At 47.0% G+C, this 21,977-nt stretch overlaps 1 protein-coding gene across 5 annotated transcripts in view; it reads left to right on the plus strand.

Moving 5' to 3' along the window:
- Nucleotides 1-21,977, plus strand: part of AGL (amylo-alpha-1,6-glucosidase and 4-alpha-glucanotransferase) — a 209,283-nt gene that overhangs the window by 61,769 nt on the left and 125,537 nt on the right. For all 5 annotated transcript variants that reach the window (XM_075322279.1, XM_075322281.1, XM_075322277.1 and 2 more), the window contains 3 exons: nucleotides 9,941-10,151; nucleotides 20,797-20,963; nucleotides 21,075-21,278. In XM_075322279.1, coding sequence (XP_075178394.1) covers nucleotides 9,941-10,151; nucleotides 20,797-20,963; nucleotides 21,075-21,278 — 582 coding nt within the window. The remainder of the gene's footprint in view (nucleotides 1-9,940; nucleotides 10,152-20,796; nucleotides 20,964-21,074; nucleotides 21,279-21,977) is intronic.

The following is a 21,977-nucleotide window of genomic DNA, read 5'->3' on the forward strand; positions in this document are numbered from 1 at the left end:
ACAGTAGACTAACGTTAGCCAAGCCCACCAATATCGACAGATGCTCACAAGGCCTCCTACACATGTACATGTTCCAGTACATTTGGCATGTGTTTTTTTCATGGATATCACACGCACCCTTAATAAACTAAGGTGATCTTCACATGTCATTTTTTTTCTGGCCGCACGAATGACAAGGGTCAATACAAGTCTATGAGGGTGTGTAAACACATTTTGCCATCTGTGTGCCGTCCGTATGCTGTACGTGTTTAACATTGCAAAGAATTCAAGCTTTGTAATTTCTTTCTTTATTCATACTGGGAAAACACTGATGACACACGGATGGAAAACATAATAATGATGGCACACTGACACACTGATGGAAACACTGATGACACATTGATGGCACACTGACAGCACACTGATTTGACACTGATGACCCATTGGTGGCACATTAAGGCTATGTGCGCACGCTGCATCTTTCTGGTGACCACAAAGATGCACGTTTTTGGTCCCAAAAAAACGCTCCCTCAGCATGCATTTCTTGCCACGTTTTACTGCGGTTTTTTTACTGCATTTTTGCCCAGTGCGTTTTTTAAGTCAAATCTATTGACTGGAAGGGCTCAAAAATGCTGGCAAAAATGCAGAAAGAATTTGCATGCTGCATGCTTGTGGTCACCACAAAGACGCTGCCAAAAAAAAAGCTGCAACGTGCGGACAGCAAAAATGAAATCTCATAGACTTTGCTGTGGAAGGAAATGCATGCAGTTTTGGGACCAAAACTACACCCCAAAACATGCGGCAAAAAACGCAGCGTGTGCACAAGGCCTTATGGCACACTTGACAAATTGACGGCACACTGATGGGACACCATGATGGAAAACACTGATGGCACACTGACGACACATTGATGGCACACTGATGGATACACTGATGGATACACTGATGGATACACTGATGGATACACTGATGGCACACTGATGGATACACTGATGGATACAATGATGGATACACTGATTGCACACTGATGGATACACTGATGACACATTGACGGCACACTTAGGCCACACTGATGACACATTGACGGCACACTTAGGCCACACTGATGACACATTGACGGCACACTTTAGGCCACACTGATGACACATTGACGGCACACTTAGGCCACACTGATGACACATTGACGGCACACTTAGGCCACACTGATGACACATTGACGGCACACTTAGGCCACACTGATGACACATTGACGGAACACTTAGGCCACACTGATGACACATTGACGGCACACTTAGAGCACACTGATGACACACTGATGAGACATCTGACAACACATTGACAGCACACTGATGACCCAGTACTGGTTTTTCATATACATGTCTTATATGCACATGCACATGTAAAGGGGGTCTAATGTTTATGAGGGCCTCCTGCCAAATGATTGTTGGGGGCGTCAATGATCCAGCATGTCTGATTTCAGACTATCAATTCTTTTGTCCTGTCTGAGATACGCTGTCTCCATAATATTCTGGCAGAGGCTCTCTAGTAGAGAACACAGGAGCGCTCAGCAGAGTCAGATGAGATGGGAAAGTCAGATGAGATAGCCACCAGCCGAACAATTGGCCAAACCATCGTTTAGCCAAATGCTATCTAACTTGTATGGAAGGCTTTTGTCTGTTGGTGAGGTCAATAGAATTTAATCTAAAGTGTATGGCCAGCTATGGTTGGATTATGCGTGCATATTTGTAATTTTGTAATATTAAGCCCGCTTTACACGCTGCAATGTATCTTACAATGTGTCGGCGGGGTCACGTCGTAAGTGACGCACATCCGGCATCGTAAGGTACATTGCAGTGTGTAACAGCTACGTGCGATTGAACGGTAAAACGTTCATCGCATGCACGTCGTTCATTCCTCATGAATTGAACGTCAGATTGTTCATCGTACCCGGGGTAGCGCACATCGCAGTGTGTGACACTGCGGGAACAATGAACAGATCTTACCTGCGTCCTACGGCTCCCGGCCCACAATGCGGAAGGAAGGAGGTGGGCGGGATGTTTACGTCCCGCTCAGCTCCGCCCCTCCGCTTCTATTGGCCGGCTGCCGCGTGACGTCGATGTGACGCCAAACGTCCCTCCCACTCCAGGAAGTGGATGTTCGCCGCCCACAGCGAGGTCGTATGGATGTAAGTACGTGTGACGGGGGTTAATCGTTTGTGCCGCACATTCAACAAAATTGAACGTGCCACACATACGATGGGGGCGGGTACGATCGCATACGATATCGTATGCAGAATCGTAACATGTAAAGCAGGCTTTACTTTAAAGGTTTATTCCCAAGACAGTAAGTTATGCATAAAATAAGGCATAAAGTCCTGATCCCTGGGGGTCCCCCAGCAATCCCAAGTATGGGGCTCTGGAGCTCAGGAGCCGGGCCCTGCAGAGCTCCATCTTGAATAGTGTAGATCGCATATGCTCAAACTCCACAAAATGTATTATTTATGAGATGTGGGTAGAAAGCCCGAGACATTGCTGGGCTATTCCTGGCAGCTCATAGATAATGAATGAAGCAGGTTGAGCATATAGACCTCTACCCCAGTCAAGCTGGAGCTCTGCAGAGCCCGGTTCTTGAGTTGCAGAGCCCCGTCCTCGGGGGACCCCATCAGTTGGTCCACTATTCTCTATCCTGTAGATAACTTGCTATCTTGGGTATAACTCTATGGAGCTGACATAGTCTTTGTTGATTTTGAGCTACTTTTCTTGAATGAATAACTTCATTCCTGAAACCATATTATGATCCCTGTAGTGTTAGGGTGGTCATGTGTGTAAGTCATGAAAACACCATTCGGTGTACATGTGTGGAGTATAATCAGGATACAGTGACCTTTATATGGAAGCTCTTCATATAGATTAACTCTTAAGGCCCCTTTACACACTGAGACTTTCTAGCGATCCCACCAGCGATCCCAACCTGGCCGGGATCGCTACAAAGTCTCTGGTGAGTTGCTGGTGAGCTGTCAAACAGGCAAACCTGGCCAACGACGCAACAGCGATACGGACCTGCAGAAAGACCTAGCTAGTCATTGGGGACGTTGTAAAGCAGCTTTTTGAAAGGGAAGTCGCTAACAAAGTCGCTGTAAAGGCCCCTTTACACACTGACACTTTCTAGCGATCATGCTGCACAGCGGGAAACAAAGGACCAAAGAATGGTCCTGAACGATTTGTAGCGATCACAACTTCACAGCGGGGGCCAGGTCGCTGATGTGTTTCACACACTGCAATGTCGCTGGGGAGGTCGCTATTACGTCACAAAACCGGAGACGTTACAGCGATGTCGTTTGCGATGTTGCAGTGTGTAAAGCCACCTTTAGTCAGGTGGCTTTAACAGTCACACACATGATCCTTGCCTTTATTTAAAGGGAACCTGTCAGGTGCAATATGTACCCAGACCCACAAGCAGTTCTGGGTGCATATTGCTAATCCCTGCCTAACCGTCCCTGTATACACTAGCATAGATAAAGACATCTGTAGAAAAAGGATTTCTAAAGATTTGTTATCGTATGCTAATGAATGCAGGGACTAGTCCCCTGGGTGTTGTTTCCCCTTGCTAGTCGGCTCTATTAGCATGTTAGTACGCCCTTGTGGGTGTGCTGTCATGCTAATGAATGTGCAGCGTCACAGGATGATCTCACTCACCTCTACGCCGCCATCGCTGCCCGATGCTGGATTTCGGCTCAGTGCGCATGACCCCGGAGTTTCGGTCATGCGCACTATGAAGCCAGGTGTACGCATCCTGACTTAAAATTAAAGTAGTGCGCATGACCGAAATCCAGCGTCGGGCGGTGATAGCAGCGGAGAGGTGAGTGAGATCATCCTGTGACGCTGTGTATTCATTAGCATGTTAGCACACCCACAGGGGCGTACTAACATGCTAATGGAGCCGACTAGCCAGGGGAACTAACAGCAAGGGGACTAGTCCCCCGCTTCATTAGCATACGGTAAAAGATCTTTAGAAATACTTTTTCTAAAGATCCCTTTATCTATGCTAGTGTATACAGGGACGGTTAGGCAGGGATTAGCAATATACACCCAGAACTGCTCGTGGTCCTGGGTGCATATTGGATCTGACAGGTTCCCTTTAATGATGGACACACCATCATCAGATTTGTGACTTACACACTTTCCCACAGCTGAAAGTTCCTATATATGGTATACACGTCTGTCTGACACTGGGAGTAATATACAGGGCGGTCTCAATTCTTCTAGATGTGCGCCATGCCATGTGCCACCTGCAAATAATTCCTCTTTTTCAGAGACCTTCATATCTGAAGATAATAGTAATATGTTTCTTACAGTAACAATACTGTCATACAGTGACCATATAATACCGATCCACTCTGCTGCTCAGTAACTGAGTACTGGCACTCTACACATAGTGACTGCATAATACTGGTAGACAGTGGTGGGATAATACCACCGTGATGAGGTGGATGTCAACATATGAGATTCGTGAAGTCAATAAAGTGTAATCTTTGTTTTAATTTTTCCCCGCATAAATTAGTAGTACACATGGCAGCATTGTAATATATCTTGTCAGACAAATGTCCTTCTTTCTCTGCCAGAATGAATCAGTTATTATCAAAATTCTCAATTCTGAGGTAAAATCTGTATTCAGTGAGGATCGATTGTTAGATTAGTGAGATAGTAGATGGCACTTAGTGCAGATAAGAGTCTATGTAGTCAGGAAGAGGAGGAAGATTAGTGATGAGTAGTGTTGAGCGAGTAGTTAACTATTCATACTCGCTATGCTGTTAAGCTGGGTTCACACTAAGCGACAACGACGTCGCTGTTACGTCACCATTTTCTGTGACGTAGCAGCGACCTTGTAAGTCGCTGTTATGATCGCTGCTTAGCTGTCAAACACAGCGACGCAGCAGCGATCATAACGTCGCTGTGCTACATGTGCAGAGAGCAGGGAGCCGCGCTTAGCGCTGGCTCCTTGCTCTCCTAGGTACAGTACACATCGGGTTAATTAACCCGATGTGTACTGCAGCTACATGTCACAGTGCAGAGAGCAGGGAGCCGCGCACACTGCTTAGCGCTGGCTCCTTGCTCTCCTTGCTACAGTATACATCGGGTTAATTACCCGATGTGTACTGCAGCTACATGTGCACAGAGCAGGAGCCGGCGCTGGCAGCAAGAGCGGCGGAGGCTGGTAACGAAGGTAAATATCGGGTAACCAGGGAAAGGTCTTCCCTTGGTTACCCGATGTTTACGCTGGTTACAGCTTACCGCAGCTGCCAGACGCCGGCTCCTGCTCGCTTCATTTCGTCGCTCTCTCGCTGTCACACACAGCGATGTGTGTGTCACAGCGGGAGAGTGACGACCAAAAAATGAAGCTGGACATTCAGCAACGACTGGCGACCTCACAGCAGGGGCCAGGTCGTTGCTGGATGTCACACACAGCGACAGCGACGGGACGTCGCTGCAACGTCACAGAAAATGGTGACGTAGCAGCGACGTCGTTGTCGTTGTCGCTGTGTGTGACACCAGCTTTAGTGAGTACTGTCCACTACTCGCATATTCGTTACGAGTAGCGGGCGCAATGTACAGTAAGTCAATGGGAAATACTCGCTAAGTAGTAAGTTATCCGAAAGTCGTACTATTCGCTACTCGCATAATAAGTACGGCTTTCGGGTTACTTGCTACTTAGCAAGTATTTCCCATTGATTTACATTGTGCCCGCTACTCGTAACGAATATGTGAGTAGCGGACAGTACTCACTACCAGCATAGCGAGTGCGAATAGTCAACTACTCGCTCAACACTAGTGGCGGGGCGCACATAGCGGTGCTTTCCACTCTTCAGCCGCTCCTAGTTGATGAAGAGACGAGCACCTCTTCATGAATCAGGAGTGTCGGCCTCCACCCTATCCCCTCATCAAGACTGGTGACAAAATCTCCAGTTTTGCTGATTTGGGGCCAGAGTCCCTAATAAACCTTTATCTATTTCTACACAAGAAGTTACATAACAGCCTTCCACAGTAGAAAGTTTGGCCCCGATACATCAAAGCATTGTCTCCAGAATTCTGCTATAAATTGCTTTGAAAAGTTTAAAAATGTTGATTCAACTCAGAGTTGCTCTTAAATTCTGCAACTTTTTATGTTTTCATACCAATTTTCCCAGCTCTGTCAAAAGGGCAGAACGGTGGGGGGATGACACCACAGCTCATCATTCATGATCAGCTGTCACCTTCCCTGCTGCAGAAATCTTACTCCAGTTAGCCACGCCAACACTCCAGATTTATGAAGAGACGTCCACCAATACATGAGTTATAAGTGTTGGACTCCACCCTGCCCCCTCATCAAGATTGGTGAGAATGGGGGCCCTTGTGTCTAAGACATCTTTCTCATTTGCAGATCATAGTTGCACGGATCTCTGTCCTTTGGATGGATAAATATTTTATAGTGATGATTTCATAAATCATATTGATAACATATCGGAAAGCTCCCATCATTCATTCTAAGGTGTCCATGTGGCTCAGTTGCCAGATCATGTATCTGGCCAGTATACATAAGTATGCATGAAACAAAAAAAGTGTAGAATAACTTGGTAGACTGTTTTCTGTCCTGCAGGATCCAGTAAAAACCACAGTGAAACTAAAGGGGGCTTTACACGCTGCGACATCGCTAATGCGAACTCGTTGGGGTCACGGATTTGGTGACGCACATCCGGCCGCATTAGCTATGCCGTTGCGTGTGACACCTATGAGCGATTTTGCATCGTTGCAAAAACGTGCAAAATCGCTCATCGGTGACATGGGGGTCCATTCTCAAAAATCGTTACTGCAGCAGCACACATCGCTCCATGTGACACTGCAGGAACGAGGAAGCTCTCCTTACCTGCCTCCCGGCCACAATGCGGAAGGAAGGAGGTGGGCGGGATGTTACGTCCCGCTCATCTCCGCCCCTCCGCTTCTATTGGGCGGCCGCTCAGTGACGTCGCTGTGACGACGCACGGACCGCCCCCTTAGAAAGGAGGCGGTTCGCCGGTCACAGCGACGTCGCCGGGCAGGTAAGTATGTGTGACGGGTCTGGGCGATGTTGTGCGCCACGGGCAGCAATTTACCCGTGTCGCGCAACAGATGGGGGCGGGTACCCACACTAGCGATATCGGGACCGATATCGCAGTGTCTAAAGCCCGCTTTACTTTTTATTTAAAAATTAAGAATTAATGACTGACCGGTGCCACACACTGGAGACCAAAAGTAGAGAACAATGTATGATCACTTGCTTTTTTTCAGAAATAATGTAATCTACATTGATCGACATTTGAAGGTTTTTTATAAGGGGTGCACGATGCCACTAGAACAGTGTTCTACAAAAGATCCAAAGTTTATCAACATAAAACCTTAATTTTGCCCAAAAACTAATGATCATAATTAGAGAACAGCAATGACTGTAGCACAGAGAATGATTATAAGTATATTTTCTGAAGGTAACAACAGTCACCAATCAGTAGAAGTGTACAAGCCTTTACTTTGAATGACTTTAGCACATCTGCAATCACAGGACATCACTAGTCTTTAACACTGCTCTGGTGGCATTTTGGTCCACTCTTCTTCCAGTCTCTTCCACAGTTCTTTGTCTGTTGTGGGTTTTTTGGCCATAACTTTGTCACCAAGGATTTTCCAGAGGTTTTCTATTGGGATTAGATCAGGACTCTCAGCTGGCACCTTAAATAGTGGTCTTAAAATGTGGTGTGAAAATAGCCAAAATATAAATATATGCAATTGTGGCACCCTTGAGGCTTCAGTCGCCACAGAGTACTGCATCTCACTTAAGCTACAGTAATCATCCCGGGTAAGGAAAGGTTAACCGCTGGTGTTTCTCACACTCACACACCAAACACGGTTAGGTGCTTTCGCACTGGAGACTGGACTACGGTAGACAGGGGGGGTGGCCATCACGAGGCATGGGACTTTCCCGGTCACTAGGACAACTATCTGAGGGGTGGGCACCACTTGGGGAAAAGAGGAGCATCTTCACACTTAGCCAGTCAACCCTGGGCACAGCTTGGGGTAAGGGACACAGATGGGACTTCGGTCCATTCTTCTTTTACCTCACACTTCTGGGAGCGCCATAGGACCCGTGGCTTGGAGCAGCTAGCTCAGCCCGGGTTCTCTACAGCTACAAGGGATTCCAGGGTCCGTGGAGAGTGCAAGAAACACCCGCTGCCCATTCCACATTCCACACACCGGGATTGGAGGGACCCCAACCAGAAAGGACTCACAGTGGGAACACCGGTGGTGACCTTGAATTGCTCGGGATCGACTGGGGCCCAGCACGGCAGAGACGGGAACTCTAGGGGGTGGCGACCGGACTGTGAGTAAACGAACATTGAGCCGCAGAGACTGTGCCAGCCTCTCCTTGCCGGTGCCCAACGCTTCGGCGCCAACGGTCACTACTCCCCTCATCATCCTTCCCGGGGCCTGCTCCACCTGTGGGGAGCAGAACCATCCTTGCTGCTACAACCTTCCGCCCCACAGGACAACAACAGCAGCGGCGGCTAATCCCTGGCTGCATGCCGCAGGTGGCGTCACGAGACCATCATCCTAACCCCCATCATCCCATCCATCCCTTCCGTGGACACGTCTGGGTCACGAAACCGGGCAGCCACCCGTGACATCCCCTGACCCTTCAATGGCTCGGCGATGAGTATCCCCCCCCAGGCTCCATGGTGTGCTCCACAATATTTACAGCATAGACATAAAATAGATAAACAGACAATAAACACAAAATAAAGCAGCAATTAAAGTGTATGTGGAGCCCTCGGGTCCACCCAATATAATAATAACAATCAGAAACAGGCGGCATTTCCATATGATTACAGTGACAAAAGTTACAATTTATTCCCTGCCAAAGTATAAAACTTTTCAGCTCCAAAACTGAGCTTTGTACAGGAGAAGACTCAATATTGGAACGGAAATAGGGAATAAATATTACTTTTTCACCGTGATCCTATGTAGATGCTGTCGGTTTTATATGTATAGATGGACGGACAGGTAGAATTTATGATTTCGGCATGTACCATACTTTTCTTCTTGTCGCCCGGCGTGAGCCTCCGTCCTGTATGAGGACTGTATAGCACATATCTAACCTTATCCCAGGCTTTAAGACGGCCGACCTCTCTTTGTTGGTGAAAGGCCAAGTTAATTTAAGACAAATATTCCCCTGGTGTCATTGCCCTTAGAAACAAGACACCGATGACTTATAATCTTGCAGGGCAGGCTAATATTAGCGGCCATTGCATTAACCAGGCTGGGCTGGGGCCTGGAGGTGACCTTTTAGTGCCATACACTTGTTTCATAATAACCTGGTGGGAGCGAATGTCACAGCGAGCTGAGATATCGAGGATGTGCTGCATGGCCGGATTTTCATTTGTGTTAGATAAATACTTTTCCATGGTTGCAGATAAATTTAGTGGGTGACATTACAGGAAAAAAAAAATGCCATTACAGCTTACTCTTCTATGAGGTGCCCGGGGTGGAGCAGGGAACCGGACCAAAGGATGTTACAGGGATGTATCCAGAACTCAGACCAAGGTTTAATAAAAAAAATTACCGTTGACTAGATTCAATAACAATCAGTGGTGCAAAAATGTAAAAAAATACACATCTGTCAGCTGTTACGCGTTTCAGGCCCTAGTACTTGGGTTCATAATAATAAGTTATAATTGAGAACCCATGGGCTTGGGTTGGGAATGTGCAACAGGGTCCCATTCTCCATATAGATGCTGTGAATATGCCATAAATGCGTAAGTTGGGAGTACCCCTTTGATGATACAGTACTAGATCAGGACTGGACACATCCCAGCAGGCAAATTACCAATACACCAAAATATGTTTCTGATTCCTATATTTGTCATAAAGTCGTCAGGACTCACCTTGCTGTCTTCTTCTAGGGTTCGAGCTTCAGTTTCGGTTGGGACCCACCCTACAAGGCAGAGATGTCACCGTGTACTCCAACTACCCCCCACTTGGTGGTACCTTTGACCGTCAGACCTTCCATCCTCTCCAGTGGCACAACCCAACGGGACGGGAGGAAGATTCCGACAAGTTTTGTAAAGTCGATTTACAGATTGCTGGATCTTTTCAGTATCGATTTAACCTCTCGTAAGTAAAAACAAAGTGAATTGTTTATAAATTATTGTGCAGTACAGTCATTTTACTGTGCATGATTTTTGGCTCATTTCTCCCGTATCTCCCCACCAAACTAAAGGATCAGGAAATAAAATTCCAAACTTCAAATCTTAACATCCCCCAACATTATCTGTTGGGGACAGTCCATACCTATTAGATGGTTGGCAATTCACACCAAAATTGGTGGGTTTCACCAAACTTTATCTCATGTGTATGCATGCCTTAAAGGGAACCAATCACCAGGATTTTTGTATATAACCTAAAACCAGTGCTGTACTGGCACTATCAGGCTGATTCTATACATCAGGGCAGGCTCCAGGTTTTTGTAGGCCCTGGGCGAAAGAGTTTCAGTGGGCCCCATCCACACATAGACATGCACAGATACGTACACATACAGGCATACGTACACATATATTTAAAGGGAAATTCACAAAAACACATATAAATAGACAAAAATCTATACACTGTCATATACACTGACATACATAGATACACATCATACATGCACACACAGACACATTAGAGATATTTCTAATATTGGGAAGCCGGCAACAGTCCCCATATAGCACAATGCCTCATTCACCTCCCCGCTTGTGTCCATCCAGCTCCTCCTGGGCATGTGTTGGTGCCACGCCAATTGGTGACCGTCACTAACAGACATGGCCGCACATAGAGCACACTGACACTGCTGTATATACATCACAAGAGAGGCTGAGGATATACAGATTACTGGGGGGCATACATATTACTGAGGAAAGGGATATACAGAAATGGGGGCCATACAGCTCTAGAGGGGGGCAGTGGCTCTGGGGTGGGGGGACAAACAGCTCTGAGGTGGGGAGGTGGCATGCAGCTCTGGGAGTATACACAGCTTTGAGGGGGTATACAGCACTGGGGTGGAGGTGACATACAACTCTGGGGGTATAGCAGTATGCATCCCCCATACTCCTCCATATAGTGTTAATAGTGTTATGAAGCCCCCATACTTCTCTATGCAGCCCCCATATGGCACTATGCAACCCCCATATAACATTATGCAGCCCCCATATAGCACAATGCAGACCCATATAGCATTAGACTTCCTCATGTGGTATACAGCCCCCATATAGCACAATGCAGACCCAGATAGTATTAGGCTCCTTCATGTAGTATACAGCCCCCATATAGCACAATGCAGACCCAGATAGCATTAGGCACCTTCATGTAGTATACAGCCCCCATATAGCACAATGCAGACCCAGATAGCATTAGGCACTTTCATGTAGTATACAGGCTGCATATAGCACAATGCAGACCCACATAGCATTAGGCACCCTCATGTAGTATACAGCCGCCATATAGCACAGTGCAGACAGACCCACATTGCATTGAGCACCTTCATGTAGTATATAGGCTACGTATAGCACAATGCAGACCCACATAGCATTAGGCACCCTCATGTAGTATACAGCCGCAATACAGCACAATGCAGACCCAGATAACATTAGGCTCCTTCATGTAGTATACAGCCCCCATATAGCACAATGCAGACCCAGATAGCATTAGGCACCTTCATGTAGTATACAGCCACCATATAGCACAATGCAGACCCAGATAGCATTAGGCACCTTCATGTAGTATACAGGCTGCATATAGCACAATGCAGACCTAGATAGGATTAGGCACCCTCATGTAGTATAAAGCCGCCACATAGCACAGTGCAGACAGACCCACATTGCATTGGGCACCTTCATGTAGTATACAGGCTACGTATAGCACAATGCAGACCCACATAGCATTAGGCACCCTCATGTAGTATACAGCTGCAATACAGCACAATGCAGACCCAGATAACATTAGGCACCCTCATGTAGTATACAGCCGCAATACAGCACAATGCAGACCCAGATAACATTAGGCACCCTCATGTAGTATACAGCACCTATATAGCACAATGCAGACCCGGATAGCATTAAGCACCTTCATGTAGTACACGGCACCTATATATCACAGTGCAGACCCTGATAGCATTAAGCACCTTCATGTAGTATATAGCACCTATATAGCACAGTGCAGACTCTGATAGCATTAGGCATCTCCATGTTGTTCATGGCACCTATAAAGCACAGTGCAGACCCTGATAGCATTAAGCACCTCCATGTAGTACACATCACCTACATCATTTAATGCACCTCCATGGTCGTCTGGCCACCACGATTACATAAATACTCACTATTCCTCGTTCCCCCGCTGCTCTTGTCTCCTTGGCTCGGCCGTTCACCGCTGTCACTCTGACCTCTCAGCAGGAGCGCAGTGATGACGTCACCGCGCTATGCTGCTGAGCTGTCAGAGGCTCAGAACGCCGACAGCGTCAGACACAGCGGGGAGAATGATGACAGAGGGAGCGTGCTGCTCCGTCTATCATAATTGCTTTCAATTGTAACGGCAACTGCGATGCCAATACAATTGAAAGTGCGATCCTCGGCGGGGGGGAGGCTGGTGACGGCGCGGGCACCGAGCCCCCCTGCCACCGCGAGTGGGTCCCCCCGGCAGCCTGGGGCCCCGGCATTTGACCGGGTTTGCCGGGTGCTGACGCCGGGCCTGGTATACATTCCTGTAGTGGTCAGTTCGAATGTTTAGGTTTAGAAATCCAAGAAAGTAAAGTTTATAAAATTAGCTGCTTGTTGAGTGACAGCAGCTGAGGATCAGATAATATCTGGGGAGGGGGGGATTCATAGTTATCCCGGCCCTCTGTTAAAAGTAGCATAAGTATTATACAAACGATTCACTTTTTCTCTTGCAGGACCTGTCTGAGGTCATACTCATGTGACCTGGTATCAGCTTTGTTGGCTGATGCCCCGCCTCTTCTAGTCACATGGGTATGACCTCACACAGGTCCTGCAATAGACTGTCATGTCTCCACTGGAGTCGACTTCTGCTTCAATCACAAGATGCCACCGCATCACCACTGTGGGTGGCGCTGGGGACGGGGGAGCAGTCAGTGGCTCTCCTGGGCGCAGGCTCCGCTCATCTATCAGGCTGAGTTTCACTAGGACCTGCAGTAGCACTGGTTGCTGTGGTTTTGTGTGCCTTCCGGCTGGAGTAGCTACCTTTCAGCTGGGGCCAATGGGAAGGCACCACACCCCTCTTATGCTTTCTCCTTTCTGCTGGCAGGTGCCAGGTATAGTCCTGTAATTCCCTGATAGACTCTGGTTCCTTGCTATTTGTTTGTATTCCCGTATATTGACCTTAGCTTGACTAGCTGACCACTCTTCTGCCTGCCGTTCCTGTACTTCGCTGCTAGTTCCGATTTTGACCTTTAACCTGATATCTGACCACTCTCCCGCCTGACGATTTTTGTCCTTGTTCTACCTTCTGGATTTATCCCTGCCTGGTTACTGCTCCTCTCAGGACCGCAGTCTTCCGCGGGCAGCGATCACCTGGGTCCTGTTGTAATTCCAAATCCTTGTAAATGGGTTAAAGGGTTGTCGGGTCTGGGTTCCTGCTTTGTAAGCAGTTGCCTCTATTCACTTGTTTCACCGATCCTGAGTCCATGGCTCCAGGCAGGCATCACAGAGCCCAAGTGAATCATTTGTATAATACTTATGCTAATTCTAAGAGAGGGAGGGCATAACTATGAATATAATTATCTTATCCTCAGCTGCTGTCACTCAACAAGCAGCTCATTTATAAACTTTACTTTCTTGGATTTCAAAACCTAAACATCCGAGCTGACCATTACAGGTATGTATAGAATCAGCCTGATAGTGCCAGTATAGCACTGGCTTTAGGTTATGTACGAAAATCCTGGTGATTGGTTCCCTTTAAGCTGAACACTTAGGGGCCCTTTGCACACTACGACATCGCAGGTGCGATGTCGGTGGGGTCAAATCGAAAGTGACGCACTTCCGGCGTCGCTCTCGACATCGTAGTGCGTAAATCGTTTTAACTACGATTACCGAGAGCAAAAGCGTCTGTATCGTATAATCGGTGTAGTGTCGGTCATTTTCATTATTTTGGCTGCAGCGACGGTAAGATGTTGTTCCTCATTCCTGCGGCAGCACACATCGCTGTGTATGAAGCCGCAGGAGCGAGGAACATCTCCTACGTGCGTCCTGTCTGCAATGCGGAAGGAAGGAGGTGGGCGGGATGTTTACGTCCCGCTCATCTCCGCCCCTCTGCTTCTATTGGCCGCCTGCTGTGTGACGTCGCTGTGACGCCACACGACCCGCCCCCTTAGGAAGGAGGTGGGTCGCCGGCCAGAGCGACGTTGCAGGACAGGTAAGTGCATGTGAAGCTGCCGTAGCGATAATGTTCGCTACGGCTGCTATCACAAGATATGGCCGCTGCAACGGGGGCAGGGACTATCGCGCTCAGCATCGCAGCATCGGTTTGCGATGTCGTAGTGTGCAAAGGGCCCCTTACTTTTAGGACACCACCAAGAATATAAAGCATAAGAAAACAGTGTGCTGATGTAAGCTCTTTGGGCACTTTGAGATTACAACAGGAAACTACTGTGGTAGTGATCCTGCTGAGGCCGGTATCCATGATTGCATTGCTTGCTCCACACTCTTTGATTTTACATGCAGAGAGCGCTGAGATCTGCAGACAGTGACTGACCAGTGGCTGCAGGCAGGCTTATCAGCTGTCATATAATGGCCTGCTTAGATAGACCGAGCACATTTATATGTGCACAGATCCTACATTATTACAATCGTCCTGTCCACATACAATATCATCCTGTACACCCAGGGGGATGTGCTGATGAATGTCAGTTTATTGTCCATTGCAGTACGGCCACTCAATTATTAATGCTGTTGTTTTTAAGCGCTGGGGTCCTGGGTTTGAACCCCACCAAGGACAACATCTGCAAGGAATTTGTATGTTCTCCCTGTGTTTGCGTGGGTTTCTTCCAGGTACTATGGTTTCCTCCCACTCTCCAAAGACATACAGATAGGGAATGTAGATTGTGAGCCCCAATGGGGACAGTGGTGATCATATCTGTAAAGTGCTATATAAGTGAGTAAAATAAATAAAAACCTGTTCACTCCATGCCTAAATACCAATTTATATGCACATAATGCAAAAAGGTCATTGTTTAAGGCTGAGAATGTCCTCTGCGCTCAGTGAAGTGTCTGGGAGAGCAGACTCCTCTGTTGGTTTTTCACAGGTTTTTCTGCAGATTTGGGACAGTGGGAGGAGGGAGCTGTACAGTATATTGTCAAAGGTTTGCATATCATTGTAATACAAAGGACTTAAAGAAAAACGAATTGTAGGGCTGTATATGACCCTAAAGGCCCCTTTACACACTGCAACATCGCTAGCGATATCGCTGTAACGTCCCCGGTTTTGTTACGCAATAGCGACCTCCCCAGCGACATTGTAGTGTGTGACACACATCAGCGACCTGGCTCCCGCTGTGAGGTCACTGATCGCTACAAGTCTTTCAGGACCATTCTTTGGTTCATTGTTTCATGCTGTGCAGCACGCATCGCTGTGTTTGACAGCGGGGACCAACGAGCACCAACTCCGTGTAAGCAGTGTACGCTGGTAATCAGGGTAATTATCGGATAACTAAGCAAAGCGCTTTGCTTGGTTACCCGATATTTACCCTGGTTACCAGCGTCCGCCTTTTACAGGCTGCCAGCGCTAGCTCCCTGCACACGTAGCCAGGGTAAATATCGGGTAACTAAGCAAAGCGCTTAGAATAGTACGACATCCTCTCCAGCACCGAATATGAACCTGCCGATATTGACTGGTTCAGCTGACAATCTAATGCATATGGGGGCAGCGGCAGCCTGATGGCCTGGAGAGATGTCAGCTGTACATGTCCAGTTTCACACTGCCTATCATGTTTGTTACCTGAAGATAAGCCACCAGTCCAAGTGGCAGCCGGCAGCTTTCTCATACAGAAAACAGGAGCGTTCAGCAAAACAATTGCTCCTGTGTATGGGAGAGATGGCCGTCTGCCCAAAGTTCGACTAAAGCATCATTCAGCCAACAGTTTCTGATGTGTATGGCTGGTTTTAAAGTGACTTTGTCAGCACAGAACTTGTACAAAACAAGTACAGGCCCTCGGTGCAGCATGGCGGGACTAATCCTTTAAATACACCTTCACAGACCTGCTTGTTTTCCATCTGTCTTCTCCCTTCTCTGGCTCTATGAAGCCAGAGCTCTCAATTAAAGAAGATGGGAGGGTGAAGATAGAAGGAAAACAAGCAGGTGGGAAGATGCAATTCATTGTTTGGCCACGTCATGATGCACCAAGTGCTTAGTTTGAACAGTCATTCTGTGCTGACAGACTCGCTTTAAGGCGTAAGACACACATCCGTGCCGCCGGTACGTGTTTGGCAGTTTTTCACGTACCGGCAGCACGGAGACACGTGGACCTATGTTTTCATTATTGTTTGGACACACGTAAGTATTTTGGAATGGAACTTGTGTCCGTTCCGTCCTTACATGCGTCCGTGATTTTCTCACGCTGACATGTCCACGTATTCTCTGGCAGCACGGGTGTCACACAGTCCGCACCCGTACCACACGGATGTAGTGTGGATGCGGTTCCGTGTGACACGTGCCGGAGAACACATGTCATTAATTTAAAAAAAAAAAAAACACATACTCACCTCCACCAGCCCCGCAGATTCTTCTGCTGCAAAATGTACCTGCCGGCCGCCACTCGTTATGAGCGTGTAAAGGAGGTGGGCGTGCTGTCACGGGTGCTAATCTCCGCCCCTCCGCTCGGCCGGAAGCAGTGTCAGCGGGGAGTGGGCGGGGCTGGAGCCGAAGATCAGAACCCGGGACAGCAGCGCGGACCACGTGAGTATGCAAATTACTGGTTCTCCGTGTGCTATCGCAGGGAAAATACGTGTCTCGCGGCACGTGCATGATTTTAACGGATGTGTGTTGGAGGCCTAAAGGGAACCTGTCACCAGTTTTTGGCCCTATAAGCTGTGGCCACCACCAGTGGGCTCTTATATACAGTATTCTAACATGCTGTATATAAGAGCCCAGGTCGCTGTGTAGAACATAAAAAACACTTATATATTTATTTTTTTCCATTCAAAGATCATCTGGACCTTTAAACTCTACTATAACGTCTCTGAAACACCAGAGCGTTTCAAAGAAAAATATACTTGGCTGCAATTGTGCTGCCTGGCTCTGATTCATGCTGATCATGGTTTGGGCAACATGAATCACCTGACGTTGTATTTAAAGGGAACCTATCATGTAAAAAAATGCTAGTAATCTGCAGATATGGGATTAATATGCAGGTTAACAGTGTAAAAAAGGTGTGCGGCTGCCTCATTGGGACCCCACCTACCAGGAGGAGATAGTCTTTATTTTTTTTAGTAGCCTCTGGCTTTCAGTCATGGGGGCGTGGCCAGCACAGTTTCAGTCACTGCTGAGTGCATAGGGAGCGGCAGCTTTAACCGTGCCCCGGCACTGATTGACAGCCGACTCTGCACTGACGCACTGCTGAGCTGGCTGTCAGTGCCAGCACCCGGTTACAGCTTCCACTGACTATGCACTGGTGACTGAAACCAAGCTGGCCCAACACTACGACTGAAAGCCCAAGGCTGCCAGGAGGAATAAAGTTAATTTCCTCCCAGCAGTAGACCCATGGTCTCAACCCTATTACCCTGCAGATTAAACCCATATCTGCAGATTAATAGCGTTTTTTTACATGATAGATTCCCTTTAAGAGTCACCCACTTCTCAATAAATTTGGAGTATCTTACTTTAGTGTACCTTATATAAAAACTGGAGTTCAAAAAGCAGTCTCGATAAATCATAGCCTAACTGTAAAAAAGCACTATTCAGCAGTTTGTCCCATCGATATCCTCTTCTGCTTTGATCCTTTTTTGTGTTAAAGTGTGATAAATATATAAATGTGATTTTTAAGCGTCACAAAGATCAACGATTTGCTTCCTTACACTTCTGAAACGCCTCACAGAGGACCTTTCTCTGACTATAAGGACAGTGGCTGAAGCAGGAACCTCCCCCCACTGCCACATCTGCAAAACGAATCTGTTAGCCGATCTTTAGCAAATGAAAGCCCATGTTCTTTGGCAGGTTTCTCGCAGACTTTGTTTCAGTGACTTGCAGAAAATCCTACAAACACTTGTAGCTTTTCTTCTCCTATTACTTTTATTACTATAGGTTTAGTCTTGCTTTAAAGCTCTGATTTATCTGAAAATTCATTCTTCCAACATGAAATGATCAGTTTTGCTCTTTAAATATATCTCTTAGACCTGATGAGACTGGTGTATTTACTATGAAAATCCATGTCAGAAGGGCTGTATAATCTTGATATTAAGATCATTAGATTATTTTATGAGTCCAGATATAAAATGAGAGCCCAATGGTCCAAGTGTATTCAGTCTCCATCCCCCCCAAATTGTCTTTGTAACTACACACTGCCATGCACTTCATATAGCTTACATTGGTTCATCCAATAGCGCCTTGAAAAAAGTATACATACCCCTTGAACTTTCCCACATGTTATCACATTACAGCCACAAATGTCAAATGTATTTTATTGGGATTTTCTGCCATCTACCAACACTATGAAGCAAGTATTATTTAAGTGTAAAGGCAATGATATGTGGGTTTTATAAATATTTAAAAAATAAAAATCTGAAAACTGTCACTTGCATTTGTATTTGGTCCCCTGGAGTCACAAGGGCCAGCCAGAGCCAGCTTTCACTGTCATTACTTTTGGGTATGTCTCTACCAGCTTTGCACATCTAGAGGCTGACATTTTTATTCATTCTACTTTGCAAACTAGCTCTAACTCAGTGACATTGGATGGAGGCGTCTGTGAATGGCAATTTTCAAGTCTTGCCACAAATGAGATTTAGGTCTGGACCGTGACTGAGCTATTCACACACATGAATATACTTTAGTTTAAGCCATCCATTATAGCTCTGGCAGTATGTTTAGGGTCATTGTCCTGCTGGCAGGTGAAAGTAAGCCACAGTCTCAAGTCTTTTGCAGCCTCTAACAGGTTTCCCTCCAGGATTTAGCCCCATCCATCTTCCCATCAATTCTAATCCTATTCCCTGTCAAACAAAAGCCTCCCCACATCATGATTCTGCCACCACCATGTATGACTGTGGGAATGGTGTTATTAGGGTGATGTGCAGTGTTAGCTTTCTGCCACACATAGCAATTTGAATTTAGCTCAAAAACTTTAGTCTCATCTGATCAGAGCATCTTCTTCCATATTCTAGCTGTGTACACTACATGGATTTTCGCAACTGCAAACAGGGTATCTTGTGGCTAGCGTTCTAAAATGGCTTTCTTCATGCCACTCTTTCATAAAGGCCTGATTTGTGCAGTATATCACTAATAGTTGCCCTGTGGACAGATTATTTCAACTGAGCTGTGGTCTCTGCAGCTCCTCCAGAGTGACCATGGACCTCTTAGCTGCTTCTCTAATTAATGCTCTCTTTGCTTGGGATGTCAGTTTAGGTGGACGGCTATGTCTCGGTAGGTTTGAAGTTGTGCCAAATGTTTTCCATGTTAGTGAGATGTTCAGAACGTGGACTGTTATTTAAAACCTAACCTTGTTTTCCACTTCTCCACAACTTTATCCCTGACCTGTCTGGTGTGTTCCTTCATTTTCATGATATTGTATGATTCCTAATGTTTTCAAACAAACCTCTGAGGCCTTTACAAAACATATGTAGTTATACTGTGAATAAATTACACACAGGAGGGCTCCATTAACTAATAAGTTGACTTTTGGAATTAATTGGCCACTCAGGATTTTATTTAGGCATTTCACATTACAGGGGACTGAATACAAATGCACATCACAATTTTCAGATATTTTTTAATTATTTATATAACCATCTATAATTTCCTTTACAGTTCACAAATATTTGCTACTTAGTGTTGGTATATCACATAAAATCCCAATTTGTGGTAGGAACGTGAAACAATGTGGAAAAGTTGATGGGGTATGAATATTTTTCAAGGCATGGTAGCTGATTGCAGAATCTGAAGTGGACCATGAGAGTAAGGGGTACTTTGCACGTTGCAACATTGCTAGCATCGGCTAGCGATGCCGAGCACGATAGTCCCCGCCCCCATCGCACATGCAATATCTTGTGATAGCTGCCGTAGCAAACATTATCGCTACGGCAGCGTCACACGCACTTACCTGCCCTGCGACGTCGCTCTGGCCGGCGACCCGCCTCCTTCCTAAGGGGGCGGGTCATGTGGCGTCACAGCGACGTCACACGGCAGGCGGCCAATAGAAGCGGAGGGGCGGAGATGAGCGGGACATAAACATCCTGCCCACCTCCTTCCTTCCGCATAGCCGGTGGAGGCAGGTAAGGAGATGTTCCTCGGTCCTGCGGCTTCATACACAACGATGTGTGCTGCCGCAGGAACGAGGAACAATATCGTATCTCCTATTGGTGCGACATTATGGAAATGACCTACACTACACTGATCACCTATTTTCGACGCTTTTGCGATCATTTATCAGCGCATCTAGGCTTTACACGATGCGATGTCGTTACCAGCGCCGGATGTGCGTCACTTTCGATTTGACCCCTACGATATCGCAGTAGCGATGTCGCAACGTGCAAAGTACCCCTCACAGTTTTAATTTTTCTCATTACAGGAAACAGAAGAGCGGTGAAGGATACATTGTGGTGAATCCGGTCCTGAGAGTTGGCACTGACAACCGAGTTCTTGCCTTGGATTGCATCACAATTCAGACTTTCCTTTCCAAATGTTTGGGGCCGTTTGATGAGTGGGAGGACAGACTGCGAGTAGCCAAGGAGTCAGGTAACACCGATAGTGTGGCTCTGCACAATGAGGCTCGTGCCCCGAACTGTTCTGCATGGCATTGGCTATCCTTTCTATTATCCGTTTAGATGATGTTTTTTTATTTTGTAGGCTACAATATGGTGCATTTTACACCCCTGCAGACCCTGGGAAAGTCTCGATCTTGTTACTCCTTGGCTGACCAACTTCAGCTCAATCCAGACTTCTCCAGATCGGGGAAGACGTATAACTGGAGTGATGTTGGGAGATTGGTGGAGAAGATGAGGACGGAGTGGAACATGCTCAGCATCACTGACGTGGTGTATAACCACACGGGTAAGGCTGCAGGGCATGGCTGCTACATGCACATGAGGTGCCATCAGCCTTCTAAGGGGTACTTTGCACGTTGCGACATCGCTACTGCGATAGTGACGCATATCCGGCGCCACTAACAACATCGCAACGTGTAAAGCCTAGATGCACCGATAAACGATTGCAAAAGTGTCGTAAATCGGTGATCTGTGTAGTGTCGGTCATTTTCATAATTTCGCTGCAGCGACAGGTACGATGTTGTTCCTCGTTCCTGCGGCAGCACACATCGCTGTGTATGAAGCCGCAGGAGCGAGGAACTTCTCCTTACCTGTCTCCACCGGCTATGCGGAAGGAAGGAGGTGGGCGGAATGTCACGTCCCGCTCATCTCCGCCCCTCCGCTTCTATTGGCCGCCTGCTGTGTGACGTTGCTGTAAGAAGCACGACCCGCCCCCCTTAGGAAGGAGGCGGGTCGCTGGCCAGAGCAACATCGCAGGGCAGGTAAGTGCGTGTGAAGCTGCCGTAGCGATAATGTTCACTGCAGCAGCGATCACACGATATCGCAAGCACGACGGGGGCAGGTGCTTTTGTGTACGATATCGCTAGCAATTACTAGAAATATCGTAGCGTGTAAAGCCCACTTAAGACTTTACTGCTAAGCAAATCTTTTTTTCGGTCTCTTTTGTTGCCCCCAATCCTATAAAAGACATGGAACCTACAGTATA

Source organism: Anomaloglossus baeobatrachus, chromosome 8 (genome assembly GCF_048569485.1).
Source record: "Anomaloglossus baeobatrachus isolate aAnoBae1 chromosome 8, aAnoBae1.hap1, whole genome shotgun sequence".
NCBI classification, from domain to species: domain Eukaryota; kingdom Metazoa; phylum Chordata; class Amphibia; order Anura; family Aromobatidae; genus Anomaloglossus; species Anomaloglossus baeobatrachus.